This window comes from Medicago truncatula, chromosome 3, assembly GCF_003473485.1.
Source record: "Medicago truncatula cultivar Jemalong A17 chromosome 3, MtrunA17r5.0-ANR, whole genome shotgun sequence".
NCBI lineage: Eukaryota > Viridiplantae > Streptophyta > Magnoliopsida > Fabales > Fabaceae > Medicago > Medicago truncatula.
The window spans coordinates 47,943,455-47,963,476 of record NC_053044.1 but is presented as its reverse complement, the minus strand read 5'-3'; the positions used below and the strand labels follow the sequence as shown (position 1 = coordinate 47,963,476).

At 28.4% G+C, this 20,022-nt stretch overlaps 1 protein-coding gene across 1 annotated transcript; it reads left to right on the top strand.

Annotated features, from left to right (window-relative positions):
• Positions 1-15,751: 15,751 nt before the first annotated feature.
• Positions 15,752-16,456, top strand: LOC25489869 (auxin-induced protein 6B). Its single transcript, XM_013606148.3, has one exon. It carries the CDS (start codon positions 15,837-15,839, stop codon positions 16,155-16,157), a length of 321 nt encoding a protein of 106 aa, XP_013461602.1. The 5' UTR covers positions 15,752-15,836; the 3' UTR covers positions 16,158-16,456.
• Positions 16,457-20,022: the final 3,566 nt, after the last annotated feature.

Here is a 20,022-nt window from a genome sequence, read left to right as displayed (position 1 = left end):
GATTCTACCAAAAAAAACAAGGTGATTGATGGTTAATATGACATCACTAATAATTTTAAAGTTAAGGGAGTCAAGATGAAAAATTGTTAAATGTGACTTAAAAAATAATATAATAATTTGATGCTACTTGTTTGTTATATATATAAAGCAGAAATGCAATATTTTCTTGCTCAACAAGACATATGGGTTGCAAGGTTATTTTTTGAAGTGGAAGACAAGTGAGATGGTTACCTCACTTATTTACCTTCTTGTTTAGCTAGTCTTGAAGTGCAAGACAAACAAATCAATGTCTATATAATATAAGACGTTGGTCTTCGATTCTGACATGAGGTGAGAATGAAACAAACTAGGGCTTACCAAAACACATTGGTAAGTGAAATCATTTAGTCTCCTGTTTAAGGAAAGAGATCGAGAAAATGTATAATATTGGATTGTTTGTTGAATGTTAATATCTTGCAACCCTCGTATCTTTTCGTAAGAAATTCAATGATACTGGATTAAAGAGTTGCTCTATCTCCTAGACGTAGGTCAATTTAGACCGAGCTAGATAAACAAATAGACAATGTTAACATGTCAAAATTTGGTTCTTTTCAATAAAAACTTCTAGTTTTGGATTCCTTAACTTGTGTCCTAAGGACATAAGATAACAAGACCCAAACAAATATAGTGATTCATTGTTCTTCTCTTTTATTTTATTTTTATTATTTATAACTTGTTTGATTACTTTTGTTATTGGCTGCGACTAAATTTACTGCATGCATCATATAATTAATGTGAATTTAATCAAATTCTCAATATATAGACCATAGTTTTTGTCACAATTCTTACCGTTAACATTTAGTACGTAACATATTTAAAATATCTTTATACTAACAATTTAGAGTTCTTAGAAATAGCCTATTTCAAATTCCTTTCCTCTAAGGATGTCCACCTCATCAAAAGCCTACTTGGCATATGTTCCCAAAATTCCTCCTAATTTTTAATACAAGCTTAATAATTTTAATTATTATTAAAAACCGTTTTCTTTTTAACATTAAATTGTACATAAAGTAAATAATTGGTTACAATCAGATAATGATTAATAAAATTACTGTTTCGATTAAAATTTATATTTTACAATCAAAATTTGAACGTTACAAATCAAATAATTATTAATCTAATTAGTATTCAATTAACATTTATATGTAACATTCAAAATTTGGTTGGTTACAAAATTATAATAAATAAATTGAATAAATTATATTTTAAATTTTGGGACATTACACTAAGACATTAACCTACTAATTAAAAAATTAATTGTATTAATTAGTTTTTAAGATTATATAATTAATTTTTGTTTCTTACAAACTATATTACATAATTATTTATAAGATATTATTAAATATTAAATTAAATTTCAAATGTTATGAAGTTAATTTTTTGTACGTTACATGAAATATAATTTAATTGTTTAATGCACGTTTTATAATATTAAAGACGTTGATAATATTAATTTTAAAACGGTCAAATTGATAATTAATTTATATTAACCGTTATGGTACTATTTTTCTATATAAATAGTAGAGATTTTGGGTATGAGTACACAACAATTACAAAATATAGTTCTTCATTTTCTGTTCTTTGATGCTCTAATATCTATATTCTAAACTATTTCTGTAATTTTTCTATTGCAAAGGAAAATGACTACGAAACACGACTTCATCTCTAATGTTTCCCCAAGAAAACAATCGTGGACATTGGTTGTGAGGGTTGTTCGTGCTTGGTTTGGTCAAGACTACAAAAATAAAAAGAGAGTACGAAAGAGGGAATGGTGTTCACGATTTTCATGGAGTTGGTTATAATGGATCGAAAGGTACCTTTTTCATATCGTTTTTGTTTTTTGTTTTTTTTTTTTGTTTAAAGTATAGTGTTCTCATCTTTTTTATCTAGGGTGATCGAATTGTTGCGTCTATACGAAGAACACTGGTCTACAAGTTCAAGGAGCAACTCCAAGAGGGAATGGTGTTCACGATTTCCTCATCTAATGTTGTTAGCAACAGTGGTTCGTATCGACCATCACGCAACGAATACAAACTGAACTTCACAATCAACACAAAAGTCAAACTATCTAAAACTGTTTTGGTCCCAACAAACGTGTATTCATTTACACCTGCACCTGATGTTTTCAATGAATCTTACGACAACAACTACTTAGTTGGTAAGTGACTATAATTTTCTTCATGTAGATTTTTTTAAATATTATTTTTGCTTACAAAAATAACACAATAATTTATATATTGAATTAATAAAATGTTTTGTTTAATATGATTCAATTGTACGTTATATTCTTTTAATAATAAATAGTAATTTGATCGATATTTTAATGTGTGTTATATATGCAGATGTAATTGGAGTCATGATTGGAGTTGGAGTTGAAAGAGAGTACGAAAGAGATGGTGTAAAAACTAAAATGAATGTCATTGAATTGGATTCAAATGGGTAGGTTTGATTTTTTTTTTTTTGTTTTTTTGTAATTGTAATTTTTCAAGACCTGTATTATAGTATTTTTATTAATATTTGTATAATCTTTGACAATTTTAAATAGGTACGTACCGTTTTAAATGCACTCTTTTTGGAGAGTATGTTGAAGAGCTGAACTCTTTCCTATCGTCCGGTGAATCTCAAAATGCTGTTGTAGCCATTATGTTGACAAAAGTTAAATTGTTTCAAGGTAATAATTTATGACTAGCAATTGTGATTGTTTGTTTATACGAATATATATACTTGATTCATATACTTTTGAATCTTAATGATAGGAAAACCAGCATTGCAAAATGCATTTTCTTCCACTAGAATCACATTCAATCCTAAAATTGGTGAAACAAAGAACTAAGGAAAATGTATATATATATATATATATATATATATATATATATATATATATATATTTTAATATAACATTTTTTTTCTTAAGTTATAATATTATTGATTGATACTTTTTATTATAGCTTTCTTAGTGCAAATACAAATTCTCCTGTATCGGGATTGATCCAGTTACCAAATTCATCTCGCATACCTGTAAATGAGGAGTTTCTCTTACTTACTCCTAGGACCACTATTGAGGAGTTGAAGAATGTTAATAAGTTTTTTTATTTATTTTTATTTTTATTACAGGTCTATTTTAGTAAAGTTTGTACACCTTTTGGTACAATGTTATTTTGTATGGTGATGCAGGGCACCTCTTTTATTGTCTTGGAAATTTCAATTTTCAATTGACCAAATCGTTTTTGTTGCATGTATTGACACTTCAATAAAAAAAAACCAGTTTCCATATTTTCAATTTACAATTTACTTATGTCTTAAACTTTACACAAATTTTAAAGTAAAAACAAAAATTAAGTTTCCCTAAGTGTGAATAATTAGTGATAACCTATTATTTTAAAAATATTGTTTTTGTGTTTTAAACTTATTTTATGTTCACAAATATAAAACCAAACATGATTTGTTAATGCTTTTTTGTATTCAAAATTTAACATAAAAATTCATTTTTTTTAATGAAATACAAAATATACATATATTTATGAGGTAAATTTTATTCAAAAATGTGCTTATTTTGATAAATTAAAAAAATAATGTCAATGAATATTATTTATGAAACCAATAAAAATAATAGATGTAACTAAAATTTTGAATTTAGATTTTTTTTATTTATAATTGCGATCACAGAGATCATTGTGATTAAGTAAAAAATTAATATTTTTATTAAGAGTGAAAAATTAAAACGTAGGTAATCATATCCATTTGATATATTGAATGACTGACAAACCAAAGCTGATAAAAACTCTTACTAATTAGTTAATTTTTTAGAAATATATTAATTATTTATAGTGTTTTTATCTTTTGGGTTTAATTGTACTTTTGTTCCTTATTTTATCACTCTCACAAAAATAGTCATCTATAAAATTTAACTTTTTGATCTCAATTAATGATTATTTATTGTTCAATTTTAAATACGAAGATAAAATACCACATAACGCCAAAATTATGGATGAAAAAAAACAAAAACAATAATATTTAAAAAATCTGTTAAAATTTAAATCATATTAAAAAAAATTAAATAAAATGTATCCCGTGCTTGGCACGGGGCGTTACACTAGTATATATACATTTAATACGTAACTTCACTAACTCAACTGATGCAACGGAATGTGACCATACTAACTGACTAACAGTTTAATTATTCCACGTTGTATTAACCCCACAATGTGAGTGCAAAATTTGTTTGGAAATAGTATTAACGCTAAATAAGAGAGAATCACATCACTTTGTTCAAAAAAAGAGAAGTATATATACATTTAATACGTAACTTCACTAACTCAACTGATGCAACGGAATGTGACCATACTAACTGACTAACAGTTTAATTATTCCACGTTGTATTAACCCCACAATGTGAGTGCAAAATTTGTTTGGAAATAGTATTAACGCTAAATAAGAGAGAATCACATCACTTTGTTCAAAAAAAGAGAGAATCACATCACATATCGGATTTTGCAAGCAGACAAGAAAGATATATTTGAACTGATAGTATCAACATATTTACATCTCAAAATAATTATTTGGTTAGTCGATAATCGCATATATGTAATTTAAGGATAGGTTAATTTCTTTCAAGCACTATCATAGTTGAACGAGGGTTAGTTGATTCTTTCCCGAGTCTATTGAAGAGTATAAAGATCTTGAAGACACCAAGGTTAGTTAGAACTTGGACGTGGATGATAAGACATTTAACTCGCGTTCCACGTCTGTAGTGCCGCTAACCGAAAGAAAGAAGTGATGAGCACAAAGGCATATGTAGAGGGTTGCACATCAGGGCCGCATATGTGGCAGGGCGAGGAGAGCGACCCTCGTAGGCCTAAAAAAAATAAGTAAGTACGAAATTTAGGCCCTAATAGAAAAGAAATTAGGGTTTGTTAGGCCATAAAAAATTACTTAAATTCTAATGGGAGGTGTGGTTGTTAGTAATTGGCTTAGTTCTTTGTTGACCAATTTATTATTTATTTTGATGTTATACCGGAATTCAAAAATTTATTTAGGGTTTGGTTTATTATTACTAGACTTTAGACCCGTGCGCGGGTCATTTCGACTAATATATAAGAATAAGTAATGGTAAAAAAAATCCTAAAATAAATAAAAGATGAAATGTATTATACATTTTACTTACGCAAGTTCAAAAAATAAAGTAGGAGATGACATGAAATTGTTTAGTTGAAACAAACGAATATTAAAAAATAAAAATTAGACAACGACAGGGATCTAAAATTCTATTTTCAATCCTTCACATATCAAAATTACAATTGGTTCTCTTCATTGTAATCATCTAAACTTAATTAAAAAATGGGTTAATGGTGCTTTACCCCCCTGTAATATAGGTCATTTTTTGTTTTCCCCCCTGTAAATTATTTTTTTTGGAATACCCCCCTAATAGGTCATAAAAAAATGAAAAATTCTGCAAAAAAAAAAAAAAATAAAGTCGTTTTTTTATGACCTATTAGGGGGGTATTCCAAAAAAATTAATTACAGGGGGGTAAATCAAAAAAAATATTTTACAGGGGGGAAAACAAAAAATGACATATATTATAGGGGGTAAAGCACCATTAACCCTTAAAAAATTTGCAAGTGCAAATAGAATCGACATTATACAAATTGGTCACTACTTGATTCCAAAAACCTATGTTACATAAAAACCACTCATACCTAAATAACAATAATAAACCTTCAAAACAAAAATCAACTATTCTCAAAGGACCCAAAAGAAAGATTTTTAGCCTTCAAAATCACAATTCCTCTTGTTGTATTGTTTTTGTGTCAAAAACACCATAAGTTGAATAGTAGGCTCATGCACATGACTTTCCTCATAAGACAAAAACACCAGTTTTTTATAGTTGAAAAAATAAATCAAATATCCTTAACTTTCAATAACGCTTAGAAACAACTGAAACTTTTGCATTATCTCAATCCACAAACAAAATAGAAGACCTTTATATTTGCTTTAGGCACCTTAAGGAATTCTATGTAAATTGTTTTCCTGCAATGAAATGCTAAACACAATGAGCAGAGAAGAAGAATTAACAACAATATTTGGATTGTTTTATTTAACTTACAATTCTTTAAACTAATCAACAAAAAATTAAATTTGCATTATATCCTCCACAATATCAAGAATTTTTCAAAGGGATCATTCTATTTGTATGGCTATGATGAGAACTCATGTGTGTCCATGAAGACCAGCTCTACGGATAAGTGTTATCTATAGAATTGGTATTGCCATTCATAAAGCCTCTAATAAAAAATATTATTATGACTACAAAACAAGAAATCAGCAAAGCAGTTTAGAAAAGAGCGAAGACAATAATTTTTACCTAAAGAGGATTATGAAGAGAAATAAATCTCAAAAATATTATCTGAATATAAAACAATGAAAGATTATGTTATAGTTAACATTCACACATGCAGCTAAATGCCTGGTTCATATTCATACCCTCTGTCGAAGCATGTCCTACGTTTTATACACTAAATATATTATGTTGTCACACATAAAATCTTAAATATTGCAAATGAAAGTTATATTTATAAAATCTCCTTACCAGATGAAGAAACTAAACTCTTACTCACCCACCAATAACATTAGCAATTGTTGCATTGTGAGGACCTGCAACTGCACATGATTTTTACTTCAAGATAGGTACTATTTGAGTTGTGCACACATAAATAAAGAAAGAAAATAAAAGAAAGACACTTAAATCCCTCAATAAATTGTTTATTTGTTTCATTTAGGGGAAGACTAAACAAAGCTAATACGGCATTCTATCGAAGGAAGGAATGAAGAAAAGCGAATGCATACTTACGTTTAATTGAAAGAAAATGAACACGGAAAAAGATCATAATATCGACATCGTAGTAAAACTGCAACAATGGAGAATCTGAAAAATTGTAAAATCAAGATTAAGAAAATAAGAGACAGATGCCGTAAAAAAAGAAAGTCCAAATTGGAAAGAGAATAAAATCTGGATGCTTAGATTAAAATTATGAAGAGAATTTAGCAAGACTGATACTTCATTACATTGAAAAGCAAAAACTGAAGAATCAAATGTTTGATTCAACAACTGAAAATAAAGCTAAAAGATGGAGCAGCAAACACTCCATTATATGAATCTGGATTATTAACCAAAGGACATGTTGCATCAATACAGTAAAAATAAAAAGTGTTACAAAACATCTTTAAGCATGAAAACATACGCAAAAATCAGACATACCCGTTAAGCAGTGATACGACAACAACATTTTTCAATATTAACACTTGATATTCTTTGAATGAATGATTGAAGGGAGAAATTCTCTGAACGAATGATTAAAGGGATAAATAAGGATGTGTTTTATTCAATTATGTATGGTACACATTTATAGTGAGAAGGAGAATTGATACGTGAAAGTGCTTTGGAAGATTTGATACGTAAAAGTGCTTTGGAAACAGCTAAATTTGTGGGGAGTTGGAGTCTGGGTCGTGATTAATATTAGAAGGGAATTTGAATTTTGCAATCGCAAAAATGGGAAGCCTGATATAATGGAAAACCTAACAAATTCTGATTAAATCATCCCTTAATTAATGCACACGAATTGGAAAAGGTGCAACAAACTTACAGAAATTTGTGAATTTGTTAGGTTTTTTTTTTTTTTTTTTTTTGAAAAAGGGGATTTGTTAGGAGCGAAAATAGGATTGGATTTGATTTAGTAGTGAGCTGTTGTTTTTGATTTCAGAAGCATTTGAAAATAACATTTTGATTAAATGAAAATAATAGGAAGAATTTGTTAATAAGAGTGATTTTTTTTTTTTTTTTTTTATGTTTATCTGTTTACTGTTGTGTTGGAAACGAAATAGGAGGAAATTGTTATAGGAATAGGAGGAATAACATTTTGATTAAATGGAAATAACAGGAAGAATTTGTTAATAAGAGTGATTCTTTTTTTTTTTTTTTTTTTATGTTTATCTGTTTATTGTTGTGTTGGAAACAAAATAGGAGGAAATTGATTTTTTTTTTTTATGTTTATTTGTTTATTGTTGTGTTGGAAACAAAATAGGAGGAAATTGTTATAGGAATAGGAGGAACGATTTTTAAAGTTTATCTCTTAATTAAACAGGTTTAATTGAACACGGGGGTAATAACGTAAAAGTCATCATAAAATCTAGGTTAAAATTAGGTTAAAAATTGGCTTACGAAATAATAGGAAGAATTTGTTAATAAGAGTGATTTTATTTTTATTTTATGTTTATCTGTTTATTGTTGTGTTGGAAACAAAATAGGAGAAAATTGTATTTTTTTTTTTTGTTTTATGTTTATCTGTTTATTGTTGTGTTGGAAACAAAATAGGAGGAAATTGTTATAGAAATAGGAGGAATAGGAGGAACGATTTTTAAAGTTTATCTCTTAATTAAACAGATTTAATTGAACACGGAGGGTAATAACGTAAAAGTCATCATAAAATATAGGTTAAAATTAGGTTAAAAATTGGCTTAAGGGTTAACTTTTATATATAATATATAAAGATAATTTGAAAGCAAGAAACATTTTTTTAATTAAAATTAAAATTTCATAAAAAAAACGCCGTTTATAATTTTAAATGTTAATGCAAGAAAAAGACGGACACGTCAACGCAATAAAACATAAGTCCCCATCTTCTCGCTACTATATCATATTTGTTTTTGGAAGTTAAACTCTAGTTTAGTATTCTCTAGTGTTTTGTCAAATTAATTTGTCTTGTATTATTGATAAATATTTTAGTAAGTGTACTAAAACTATCGAAGTAATAAAATAAGTTTGTATCCACGAGGGCTGTGTCTGTGTCAATCTCACTTAGCAATAAAGTTAATATCTATGATGTGTAAAATTTATAAGTGCCTGAGGCAGTAGGTTTGTGTGCATAAAAAACAATAAAAGTTGTTGAAAGATGATTTGAAAAGGATGATTAAGCCGATGAATCCGCTATTGCTTTATATGAGTAGTTTACCTCCCTTTATTACTAATTACTATTCAATCTTTTAATCTCTTAAACCGATTGAATAACCGCGGAAGCGATGTCAGAACGTTAATTCATATGTCATAACCCTCAATTTCCTATCTCTAGGTTCCTGTGTTGAATTAAACAGAATTACTATTTCAGGATTAAAAGCTCGGGTTAGTAGTCATTCAATTCTTAAGATCAATTTATGTGATTGCAAGAAGCTAGGGTTAATAGTCATGCAAACAATCATATGAAAAACAATGAACACAAATAATTCTGAATAAAGATTGAATAATATTGATAATAAAGAGAGTTTTAACTACTGATTCATATATTACAATAGGTTCATCATGGCTCAATTAAAGGGAATTAACTAGACGATTAAAAAGAATAAACAACATAGTAAAGAAAATAAATCGATAGAATTCCGTCGTTACTGATGTTCTTCCCCAATTTCTCTCAATCAATCAATGTTGTTGTTATATTGGAATTTCCATGTAGCTATCCCCTCCTCTTTTCTTCTCGTGATGCGCGATCCCTTCTTTTCCTTCCAAACGTGATTGCACAAAACGTGAATTGATCTTCTTGTGCTGGTGCGGCTTCTTTTATATAAGTGTTGTAACCTAGTTGCCTTCCTTCTCCCACAAGCATGTTACGTTTTTATTTTCCTTTGCTCAAGCCCACTACTCTTTTTTAGTCCACTCACCAATGTTTCTTACTAGCAAGTCTCTCAATGAAAATAATAATAATAATACTCTTTTTGACTCAATAATAAAAAAACGACAATTTATTTAAAATGACTCTAAATTAAGTATTAAATTAATAAAACTAGAATAAAAACTTAATTAAAAAGACTCTAAATATGTGATATGACGGACTGTCATCAGTTATATATTATAGACCTATACGACAAAATATTAGGCAATATATGTAAATAACGTAAATCTGACGTAAATTAGTGATATAAATTATTTATATAGTTTCCACCGTTATTTTTACAAGGCTAAAATATGATTTTGGTCCCTGCAAATATAGCGAGTTTGAATTTTGGTTCATAGTAAATTTTTTATTTGAAATCCATCTCTGCAAAAGTTTTTGTTTTTTTAAAAAAGTCATTGTCCCCACTTTCTTGCTGATTTGATACCATTTTACTTAGGTGTCGCTTGATGACCGCACGAATTCATCCACATGGCAAATACATGGCATTTCAAGTTTTTTTTTAAACATTTATAAATTAATTTTTTTTTTCATAATTAAAAAAATATTTAATTACATTAAATGAACAAAATCAGAACAGTAAAGGAAGAAAAATTTTAGGGTTTCAATTTCCCCCCTTTCTTCATCCATCCCAATTCCTCCATCATTCTTCATCTTCTTCCATTGACATTGTTCATTTGACCTCCATCATTATTCTTCTTCAGAGATCCTGCGTTCCACTTTTTCTTCTTCACATATCTTTTTTTTTTCTCTTCTTCGTTTCACTTCTTCTTCACGAAACCTCTTCTTCTTCGTTCCCCTTCTTCTTCGACGTTTCATTAAAATCGAAATCTAGACCGAAAGCTATGCCGCTGCAGATTATGTTGTTCTTGTTTGATCTGTTTCTTGTGTTGGCAGATGTTTTTGTTTGATTTTTGTTTCATAATTGTTTGTTGTTCATGATACAAAAGGAATCAATTTGGGAAAAATTGGTTTGACTAAAAATTTGGATTTGCTGAATGAAGTTTTTGTTGTTACTGTTGTTGCAGATTCAAGAGATGTATAGTAGCAGATCTGAAATAATTTCTTGTTGTTACTATTGCTTCTCTCTTTGTAATTTACTGCAAGTGAATTTCTCTATTTAACATGAAGATGAGTTAGTGAATGAATTTGGGATGAATTTTTAGACTTTTCATTAAAATGAAATTCTGGTTTTAAGGATGAATTTTTTATTCATAATGAATTTCTGAATTTCTATTAGGCAGCATGAATTTTTATTAATGAAAATTGTTTGTTTAAAATTAATTGGGTTTTTTAAATTTCAAAAATATTTTTTTGTTTTTTTTAGTGTTTATTAATTAGTTAAATAAAATAATTATCACGTGGATGCCATATGTACAAATTATGACAGTCAGCATCTGCCACATATGCAGAAATGAGACAAGTTAGCAAAATAGTGGGTTTAGGGACTACTTTAAAAAACAAAAAAAATTGCAAGGACGTTTTTCAATTTTTTTTTTTTTATCAGAGACAAAAACCAAAACTCGTTATATTTGCAGGGACTAAAACCATATTTTAGCCTTTTTAAAAAGAGAATATTTTACTTTGTTTGATTGCTGCTGACTATATATACATATGCCAAAATTTAAAATAATAAACTATGAAGAGACATACCAAAAATCAACTATACCAAACAAACAGATAATAATATTTCTTGACATGATAACAACAGTATAGTTTTGTCAAAAAAAAACAACAGTATAGTTTCTTTTGGGCAAAATTACACAATTAATCCCTTAACTTAATTTTAGGTAACATTTTCGTCCTTTATTATTTTTTTGTAACGATTTAGTCCTTTATGTTATAAAATAACAACAGTTATCCTTTTTATGGAAAAAATAATCAAAAATTCCAAAAAAAAATTCATCAAACTCATAGACAAACACAAATCTTCATCATACTAGCCTAGAAAATCAAATTTCATTGAAAAAATCTCATACAAAAATGATAAAATAGTGTCATTTTATAACATAAAGGACTAAATCGTTACAAAAAAAAGATAAAGGACGAAAGTGTTACCTAAAATTAAGTTAAGGGATTAATTGTGTAATTTTAACTTTCTTTTATTGTCAAATATAGTTTGTTTGTTTTCTGACAAAACAACTTTACCAAAAAATAATAAAAAGCAACAATCCTTAATTTATTTATTAAATTACAATGGCCGGACATCCGTACCGTACATGCACATAGACACTATGAGCAAGAAGATTAGAAGACGACAGTATTTTGACTACAACCGTGACTGTGCAGTGTTGTCTTCTTACTTCTTAGTGCTACAAATTGTTTTCTTTTAAATTTTATTTTTTATGGGTTAAAATGTTTTTTAATCAGTGGTCTTCAAATTAAAAAGGAAGAAGAAAAAAGAAGTTAGTGACACTACTTTTGGAATGTGTTTTGCTGATCTTGCGGATAGCATTGCATTGAGAAATCCTATAAAATTTTCAAAAAGTGATGGTAAGGGGACAATGATATATAGAGTATATATGATTTGTTATTGTGCATGGTGACCATTATCCTTTTATCTAGGTTAAGAACATTTGTTTATTTACCATTAAACACGTCAAAATGTACCATATAATTCCACAACAAGAATGTGAAAACCAATCAAAGAAAAGAAAATAAATACTAAATGCGAGCATAATCAACAACCAGGACCAATTCACCATAGGTTGTGATAAAATTAAAATGACATTCAATAATTAAAAAGTGCAAAAGATGAAAAGGTAGTATACGCACCTACGATGATATGATTGTAATGCTCATGGTCCTAACATATAGTCCTCGATCTTATAATTTTCAGCTTGTCACGCCTAATGATCTCTTGCTTAGAATACAATTCTCTCTTTCAAAAGTTACTGTGATCCTTTTTTTTAACAAAACAAATTTACTATGATACTGATTCATCAAAAGTCTGTCAATATGTGTTATGGTTGGTGATAACTTTCTTGGTATATTGATATGTTTGGCAGTGTTAGATTTTGAGCTTACAGATGTGCTACAAGAATCCTCTTCAGAACAAGAAAAAATTTATAATAATCTTGATAAAGCATCTGAATACAAAATTTAGTTTACACTTTTTTCGTGAAGAGATTCGCGAGAAAGTGACAATAGAATCACTTCGTTTGAAAGATCATGGTCCTGAAGCTTTTGGTAGATCCATAATGGTGACAAATTCTAACTTGTCAAACTTAGGTAGAAATGGTACTATGCATGACATGCGAATTTTAGAGCTGGTTTTTATGTGGCTCAACAAACTATGATTTTCTAAATATTCATGGGCTAACATGAGTGAGAAGGAAGAGATTATTGATTTGGTAAACACAAATCAACCATTTTAGTTGGTGGTTTCAAGGAAAAAGAAAAACAAATTGAAGCAGTGGATTGTGACTCGCATAAGATTTAAGATAGGTTATTCTAATAGCTCGTCTCACTAATAATTTGGTGGAAAATTGTTGCTCTCATTTTTAGACAATTTTATCTATTTTGTTTCGTATTTTTATATGTTTTTATTTTACTTGAGAGTTTTGGTTCTTGTCCCACCTCCTTTTGTACTTTTTTTTTTCTTTTATTCATAAATTTCAAGGCGTTGTGACAAAAAATCCCTTTACTCCCTTTATTTTTTTTAGGGTTAAATGTGTTTTTAGTCCTTACATTTTGCACCCCTTTGAAGAATAGTCCTTACATTTCATTAAATGTTTTTAAAATCCTCACATTTTATCTCCGTTATCAAAATTAAGAATAGTCCTTATTATTTTAGAGATTTTAAAAACATTTATTGAAATGCAAGGACTAATTTTCAAAGTCACGCAAAATGTAAGAATCAAAAACATATTTAACCTTAAAATAATTGGGATCCACTAACTGTCACATCATCATTCCGTTAGAGAATTAACAACATGGACTAATTTTGATAACGGAGATAAAATGTGAGGATTTTAAAAATATTTAATGAAATGTAGGGACTATTCTTCAAATGGACACAAAATGTAAGAACTAAAGACATTTTAACCTTTTTTTTAAGTTAAAGAAGGATGACATCTTTTAAATAAATCATAGACGATCGTGTAAATGTTTGATTCCAGATTTGTTTTTCATAAAAAAAAAATTATATATTCATTCCATAGGGGATTTTTGTACACATTTTATGAAGTAATTGAGGTTTGTTTAAGACGTAACATCTCTAAGATATCTCCTAAAAAATCTCGAAACATAATTTTTTTATACAAAACAATTGGTGGTTCCAAACCAAATGGTTAAGGGCTCAGATCATTATTTTTAATTTATTATTTTGAGTTAAAGTAATTATAATAATAGCTTAATACATTTGTAATATTTATTACGTTGTTTATAATTATAATAATCAAAAGGTACTTTTTTTTTTCTTTGGTACTGAAAAAGGTAGTACATGTATATATATACTGATACCTAAAACTATTGACTCTTCAAGTTGGAAAACATTTATGTGTTTCTAGAGAGTCAAACTTTTTCAGTAAATTAGTAACGGTTAATTTCCAAAATAAACATTTTTTTTATAATTTTTTTTAAATAAAATAAGAATTATTTTATAACGGGAAAAAATGTTTGGACTATATATATTAAAAAAATAGAAGTGTGACTACTTTAAAAAAGTACGACCAAGCACCATATTATTTACAGTCGTGGATCCGGGTATATAATAATGACTTCAAATAAAAAAATTGACCAAAAAAATATATAGATTAAAAAAGTATAAATCTTATTAAAAATTACTTAGAAATGAGATCAAATTAATATAGATTCAACATAAGACTACTATTGTAACCAAAAAAAAAAAAAAAAAACATAAGACTACTATCCTCTAAAAAAAAAAAAGAACATGATACTACATTTTTTAAGAACAATTTGAGTATAAATTGGACTCTTATACAATGTTGGTGTAAAAAGATTTATACTCTCAATTAATCATAATCGATTAATCATTGAAAACTATTAACTTTAATTTTTTTTTAGGCAAAAAAACTTAAAACATTTTATTAATCAAAATGTGTTCAATACAATATGATATTTTATAAAAATTTAGAAACTAGCTAATAATGTGGTCTCTTTAGCTAAAGTGTGGGTTATCTCTTTCGTTTATCTCCGCACAAACTCTACTTAAAGTTTTCATAAACTATTAACTTTAATGAATTTGCTTCCAAAATCATACATATATATATTTGGTTGTAATACGATTACAGTGTAAATTTATTACATAGAAAATGCATAAAAATCAAACTGATTGATTGTTTTTATATTTACAATCAAATCATTGGAGACTATATCAACCAATAAGACTACATAATCAACAAAAAAAATCAGTGGAGACTATAGTGTTGATTTGATTTGAGAGGCAGGACACAAGTAACAAGTCCTGTCACAATCCCCACCCTAATTCATTCCAAGAGTTGTTCTGTTTCTTTTGTAATGTAATTGACCTTGCTGTTGATTGTTACCCTCCCACTCTCACAAGGGTCGCCACACAGCCACACAGAACTGTCCACCCCCAAATAGTCCAGTCCCCACCACCACCCCTCTTTCATTTCATTTTATTCCCTTATTTTACTATATACACACATTATTATTGTTTTACGTATCTTTTGATGAACTCCGAATTACCATATCTTTTTCTCAACGAGTCAAAAAGTTAACCACAAAAAAATATTACTACTTTATTGACAATTAGTAAATGCAGTAAAATTGGATTCAAATTCTTCAGTGATGTATGATGTATGTACGAGCCTCGCTAGATAAAAAAATGTGGTTAAAATGAGAGACTTGACTAAGAATGACCGATAAGATTCTTTAGTTGAGATTTCAGGTCAAAAACTTAATCATTATAAATAAAATTATTACTACTTTAATTCTTTACACCCAAAAAAACATTTAAAAAATAATAAATTGTTTAATATTGCTATATATATGAAGGTTGATTCCCTTAGCTTTGGCACTCAAAGTCTCACACTCATTCTCTCTTCACCAACACCATAGGAACAAGCAAGAGTTAACCAATTATTATCAAAATCATGCAGGAGGATAAGAAGATGAAAGTGAAGAAGGGATGGCTTGCAGTTCAAGTGGGTTTAGAGGAGGAAGAAGAAGGTGGTTCTTGCGCTCAGAAATTTGTCATACCTATCTCTTATCTTTACCATCCACTTTTCAAGCGTCTTCTCGACCAAGCTTATGATGTTTATGGCTACCATACCAATGGTCCTCTCAAGCTTCCATGTTCTGTGGATGATTTCCTTCATCTTCGATGGCGAATTGAGAAAGAATCTCCTAACCAACATAACCATAACCACCATCAGCATCGTCTTCCTCATGCTCTGATTTTCCACTCTTGTTGACTCAAAATTTAGAAATCTTTCTTTCTTATTTGCCCTTTTAAACACTGCTATGATTGGATATTTGAATAGCTTTTAGTTTTGTTTAGGGAATTGATATGATACCGCTCTGTAATTTTTACTGCCAGAGAGAGGGAAAGTTGAAAAAAGGAATAGTACTATGGTTGGAGACAAATCTTCATAAGCAGAGAAAACATGTCTAGTGTTTGTTTGTGATTGTATGTTTTTGTGTTTTGGTTAATTTGCTGGGACATGGTCTGGAGAGAATATTGATGAAATGAAATTTTATTATTTTCTCCTAATTTTTTTTCTTTCTCTCTCTCCCTTTTTATGAGTTTTTCATTTGGATTTGAAGCACCACTTCCGCATTCACACATTTAAGGATATCTATCGATGATGGTTTTATCTTGATCCAACAACCACCAACGTTTCTTACGGTATGAATGTGTAAATTATTGCGCAAAACAAATATTTTTTTTTAATCTTTATTATCCAATTTTAAAGTAAATACCAATACCAATGATAATTGTTTTAGTCAGATATCTAACTCGGAATGTTTTGGGTCAGTTACTTGGTGGAATGCAATACAAAAGTTATTGGAATATAGTATAGTGCTTATATTTAGATTAAATTCAAACTAGTATAGTTTGGTATATGAATATGATCTATTCTATGAGTTAGTCCCATTATGTGGCAAGCAATTGGAATATAGAAGTGGTGGGTTGAATTGAATTAATACATGGTGGAGCAATGAAGAGAGGAATAGTGAGAGCCAGCGCATGCATACACTTTACTACTGTGCGTGCAATGCAACAACGCTGCAATTGGCTTTGCTTTTTGGAACATTCACAACAACTAACCTGCTGCAACGGATCGCTTATGTTGCTTGCTGCCTCCTTTGTCCCACTCTACACTCTTTACTTGTCTGCTGCTAAAGGCTGTGCATCCATTCTTTCTTTCTTTCTTTCTTTCTAGTTTATGCCTTCTTTTTACAAAAAAAAAAAAAAAAAAACTTTCTTACAACAAATTTATAAATCTTTATTAGCTTTTGTGTGGAAATAAAGGGGTAATCCCCCACAGACAAAAAGAAAAAAGGATTTTTTTAACAATAAACTAATTAATTATTTAAAATAAAAGGAAAACCCGGTCAAAATAAATAAGATACAATTAAAACTTTTCCTTTAAAAGAAATTGAGACACAAGGACATAGTATAATTTAAAGGCAAATTCTATGGTACACCCAATAAATTTGGGTGCATCGGTACACCAAGTCGTAAAATTAATAATAAATGAGTTGTTTTTTTGAAGAAAGATAATTATTTTCTATCATTGGCAACTAAGATAATTAAATTTTATATACCAAAAGCTTTGACGAAATAAAATTTTATTTTTAAGAATTTTTATTACTCATAACAATGAATATTGATTATTTTTTATGACAAAATGTAAATTTTGTAATATGATCCTTATAAACAATGAAATGATGTTTTCTAAAATATAAATATTGACAAATACCTTTTTATTTCATTAAAGTGGTCTTTAATTTATATAATTTGTGAAACAAGAGTACTGGTACACTCAAAATTGTGAGTGTACCATAGAATTTCCCTAATTTAAATAAGAGTAAATTACACTCTCCTTCCCTCAAAGATGCTTGAATTACACTCCCCTCCCCTCTTATGTTAAAATATACACTTCCCTCTCTTGAAAAGTAAAATTATAATCACATCCCTTATAAGATGCTTGAATTACAACCTCATCGTTTAATAATTAAATATGCACTACACTTTAATCTATTTTAACATAAATAAATATTTTTATGATATATATATATACATATATATATATATATACATATATATATATATATATATTAATTTTGAACCACCATTTAAGAAAAATTAATTCATTTCTTTATAATTTAAATGTCAATGATAATTAAATTTAAATATTTTTCTATTGATTTTATATATTAGAGTATAAAATTAGCTTTTAAATAATCATGCTTTATTGTCTTTAGTAATTTTTCACATATTTTAATTTTATTTTGGATTGTTTCATATTTTATAATAGGATTTAAAACTACATGTTAATGAAATTGTGAATAAAATAGCGAAAAATATAGATTCAATTTTTTATTATATTAAAATAGACCCGCAATACTATTTTTTTTCGAAGTGTGTTAAATTATTATATTGTTGCTAGATTATTAGAAATAAAAAAAATATTGAGGGAGTAAAGTGTAGATTTTAACATAAGAGAGGAGATGAATGTAATTCAAGCTTCTCTTAAGGGAGGGGAGTGAAAAGTATTCTAATATGTTTTGAATAAGAGGGGAGGGAAGTGTAATTCAAACATCTTTGAGGGGTGAAGAGTATAATTTACTCTTTAAATAATTGTAATACTTATAAATACTCAATTTGTCTCTCGAATTGAATGAATCTCAAAATGCAATGCATTAATGAAATTCGTTACCGTGTCAGAATTAGTTATTACATTTATCGTTGACGATATTGAATTGGTTTCAAATGCACTCGTGATATTACAAACTTAAGTATCATTATAATCCCAGCAAATACCGTAGAAAAATGAATTTTATAATCATTTTGCAATTTCAATAATCAACTTGAAATATGGTAGTAAAAAAAAAATATCGACAATCGCAAACTTGGCTAATTTCATTAATAATGAAAATCAATATATGTCTTAGTGAATTAGCTCAATTAATAGAGAATGCATTGTAATAGGGAAGAACCGAAGTTTGAACTTCGAATACCCACTTTATGATATAAAAGACAACATTTTATAATAAGACCACATCTTTTTTTGTCAATTATATACGATTGCATCTTGTATATTATTGTAGACTTTCCTAAATACATTACTCGATTAGTCCATGCTAATAGAAAATAGCGGCGAGCTAGGAAAAAAGTTCGAGCGGCGAACCAAAACAAAATATAATATATAACCAAATTTTTTATATTGTAATAAGTATTAAACACAAAGTTGATTGTAAAAAAATTATACAATATTTCTTAAAAATTTAAAATAAGTCTCTCACAACATCCAAGTTTTTCAAATCTTCTACTCGGACACGCATACTTCACGACTTCTATTAACTTCGTTAGTCGTTGAATTTTTGTTGCTTATAAAATTAGATGATAGTATTTCGATTATCCTAGCTTCAATCTTGCAACAAATTTTATAGCTATCTCGATACAATACGGTACTTTGTCAAGTCATGAACGTCTTTTAACTCTTCTTCATTTGAACATCACATAAATAAAAGACCAATCAATGTATGAGCTAACACATAGTTGTGAAGTTTCCATGTTACTTTAACCGGTCATCCTTCAATGTTCTTGCTCTAAGCTGAAACGAACAACCACAATTTTTATTGGCATTTGCAGCTGATCTTTCGGGTGATTTATACTTTCCATCCCCACTCACAATCCATGATGAATTTTATCTTCATTACTGTCTCGTTTTTATTCTAGATGAGTCGTGATCACATACATTCCTACTTAGTCTATATCGAGGTGGATAGTTGTTCAACCAAATTTAAATCATGTAAGTATAATTACGAAGAGGGTTAACAACCCAATAATCTCAATACAGAGGGTACCCCCGATTGAAATTCAACAAATAAAAGAAATGAATAATAAGGATCGAGTTTGGCAAAAAATTAAACTTATGTAGTACGAAATGTCTCTTTAAAGCAGGTCACAAGGTAATGAACAAATCAGTGTTACATGTCATTCCTTCGTACGTAACGAGTATCATCACTCATTAACATTATTGAAAAAATGGTGAACTCATTTTGGTGGGACCATAAAGGCTCTAATCATGAAATTTATTGTATGTCTTG

Coding starts and splice junctions, on each gene's coding strand:
- LOC25489869 (XM_013606148.3), top strand. CDS start 15,837: ATGCAGGAGGATAAGAAGATGAAAGTGAAGAAGGGATGGCTTGCAGTT.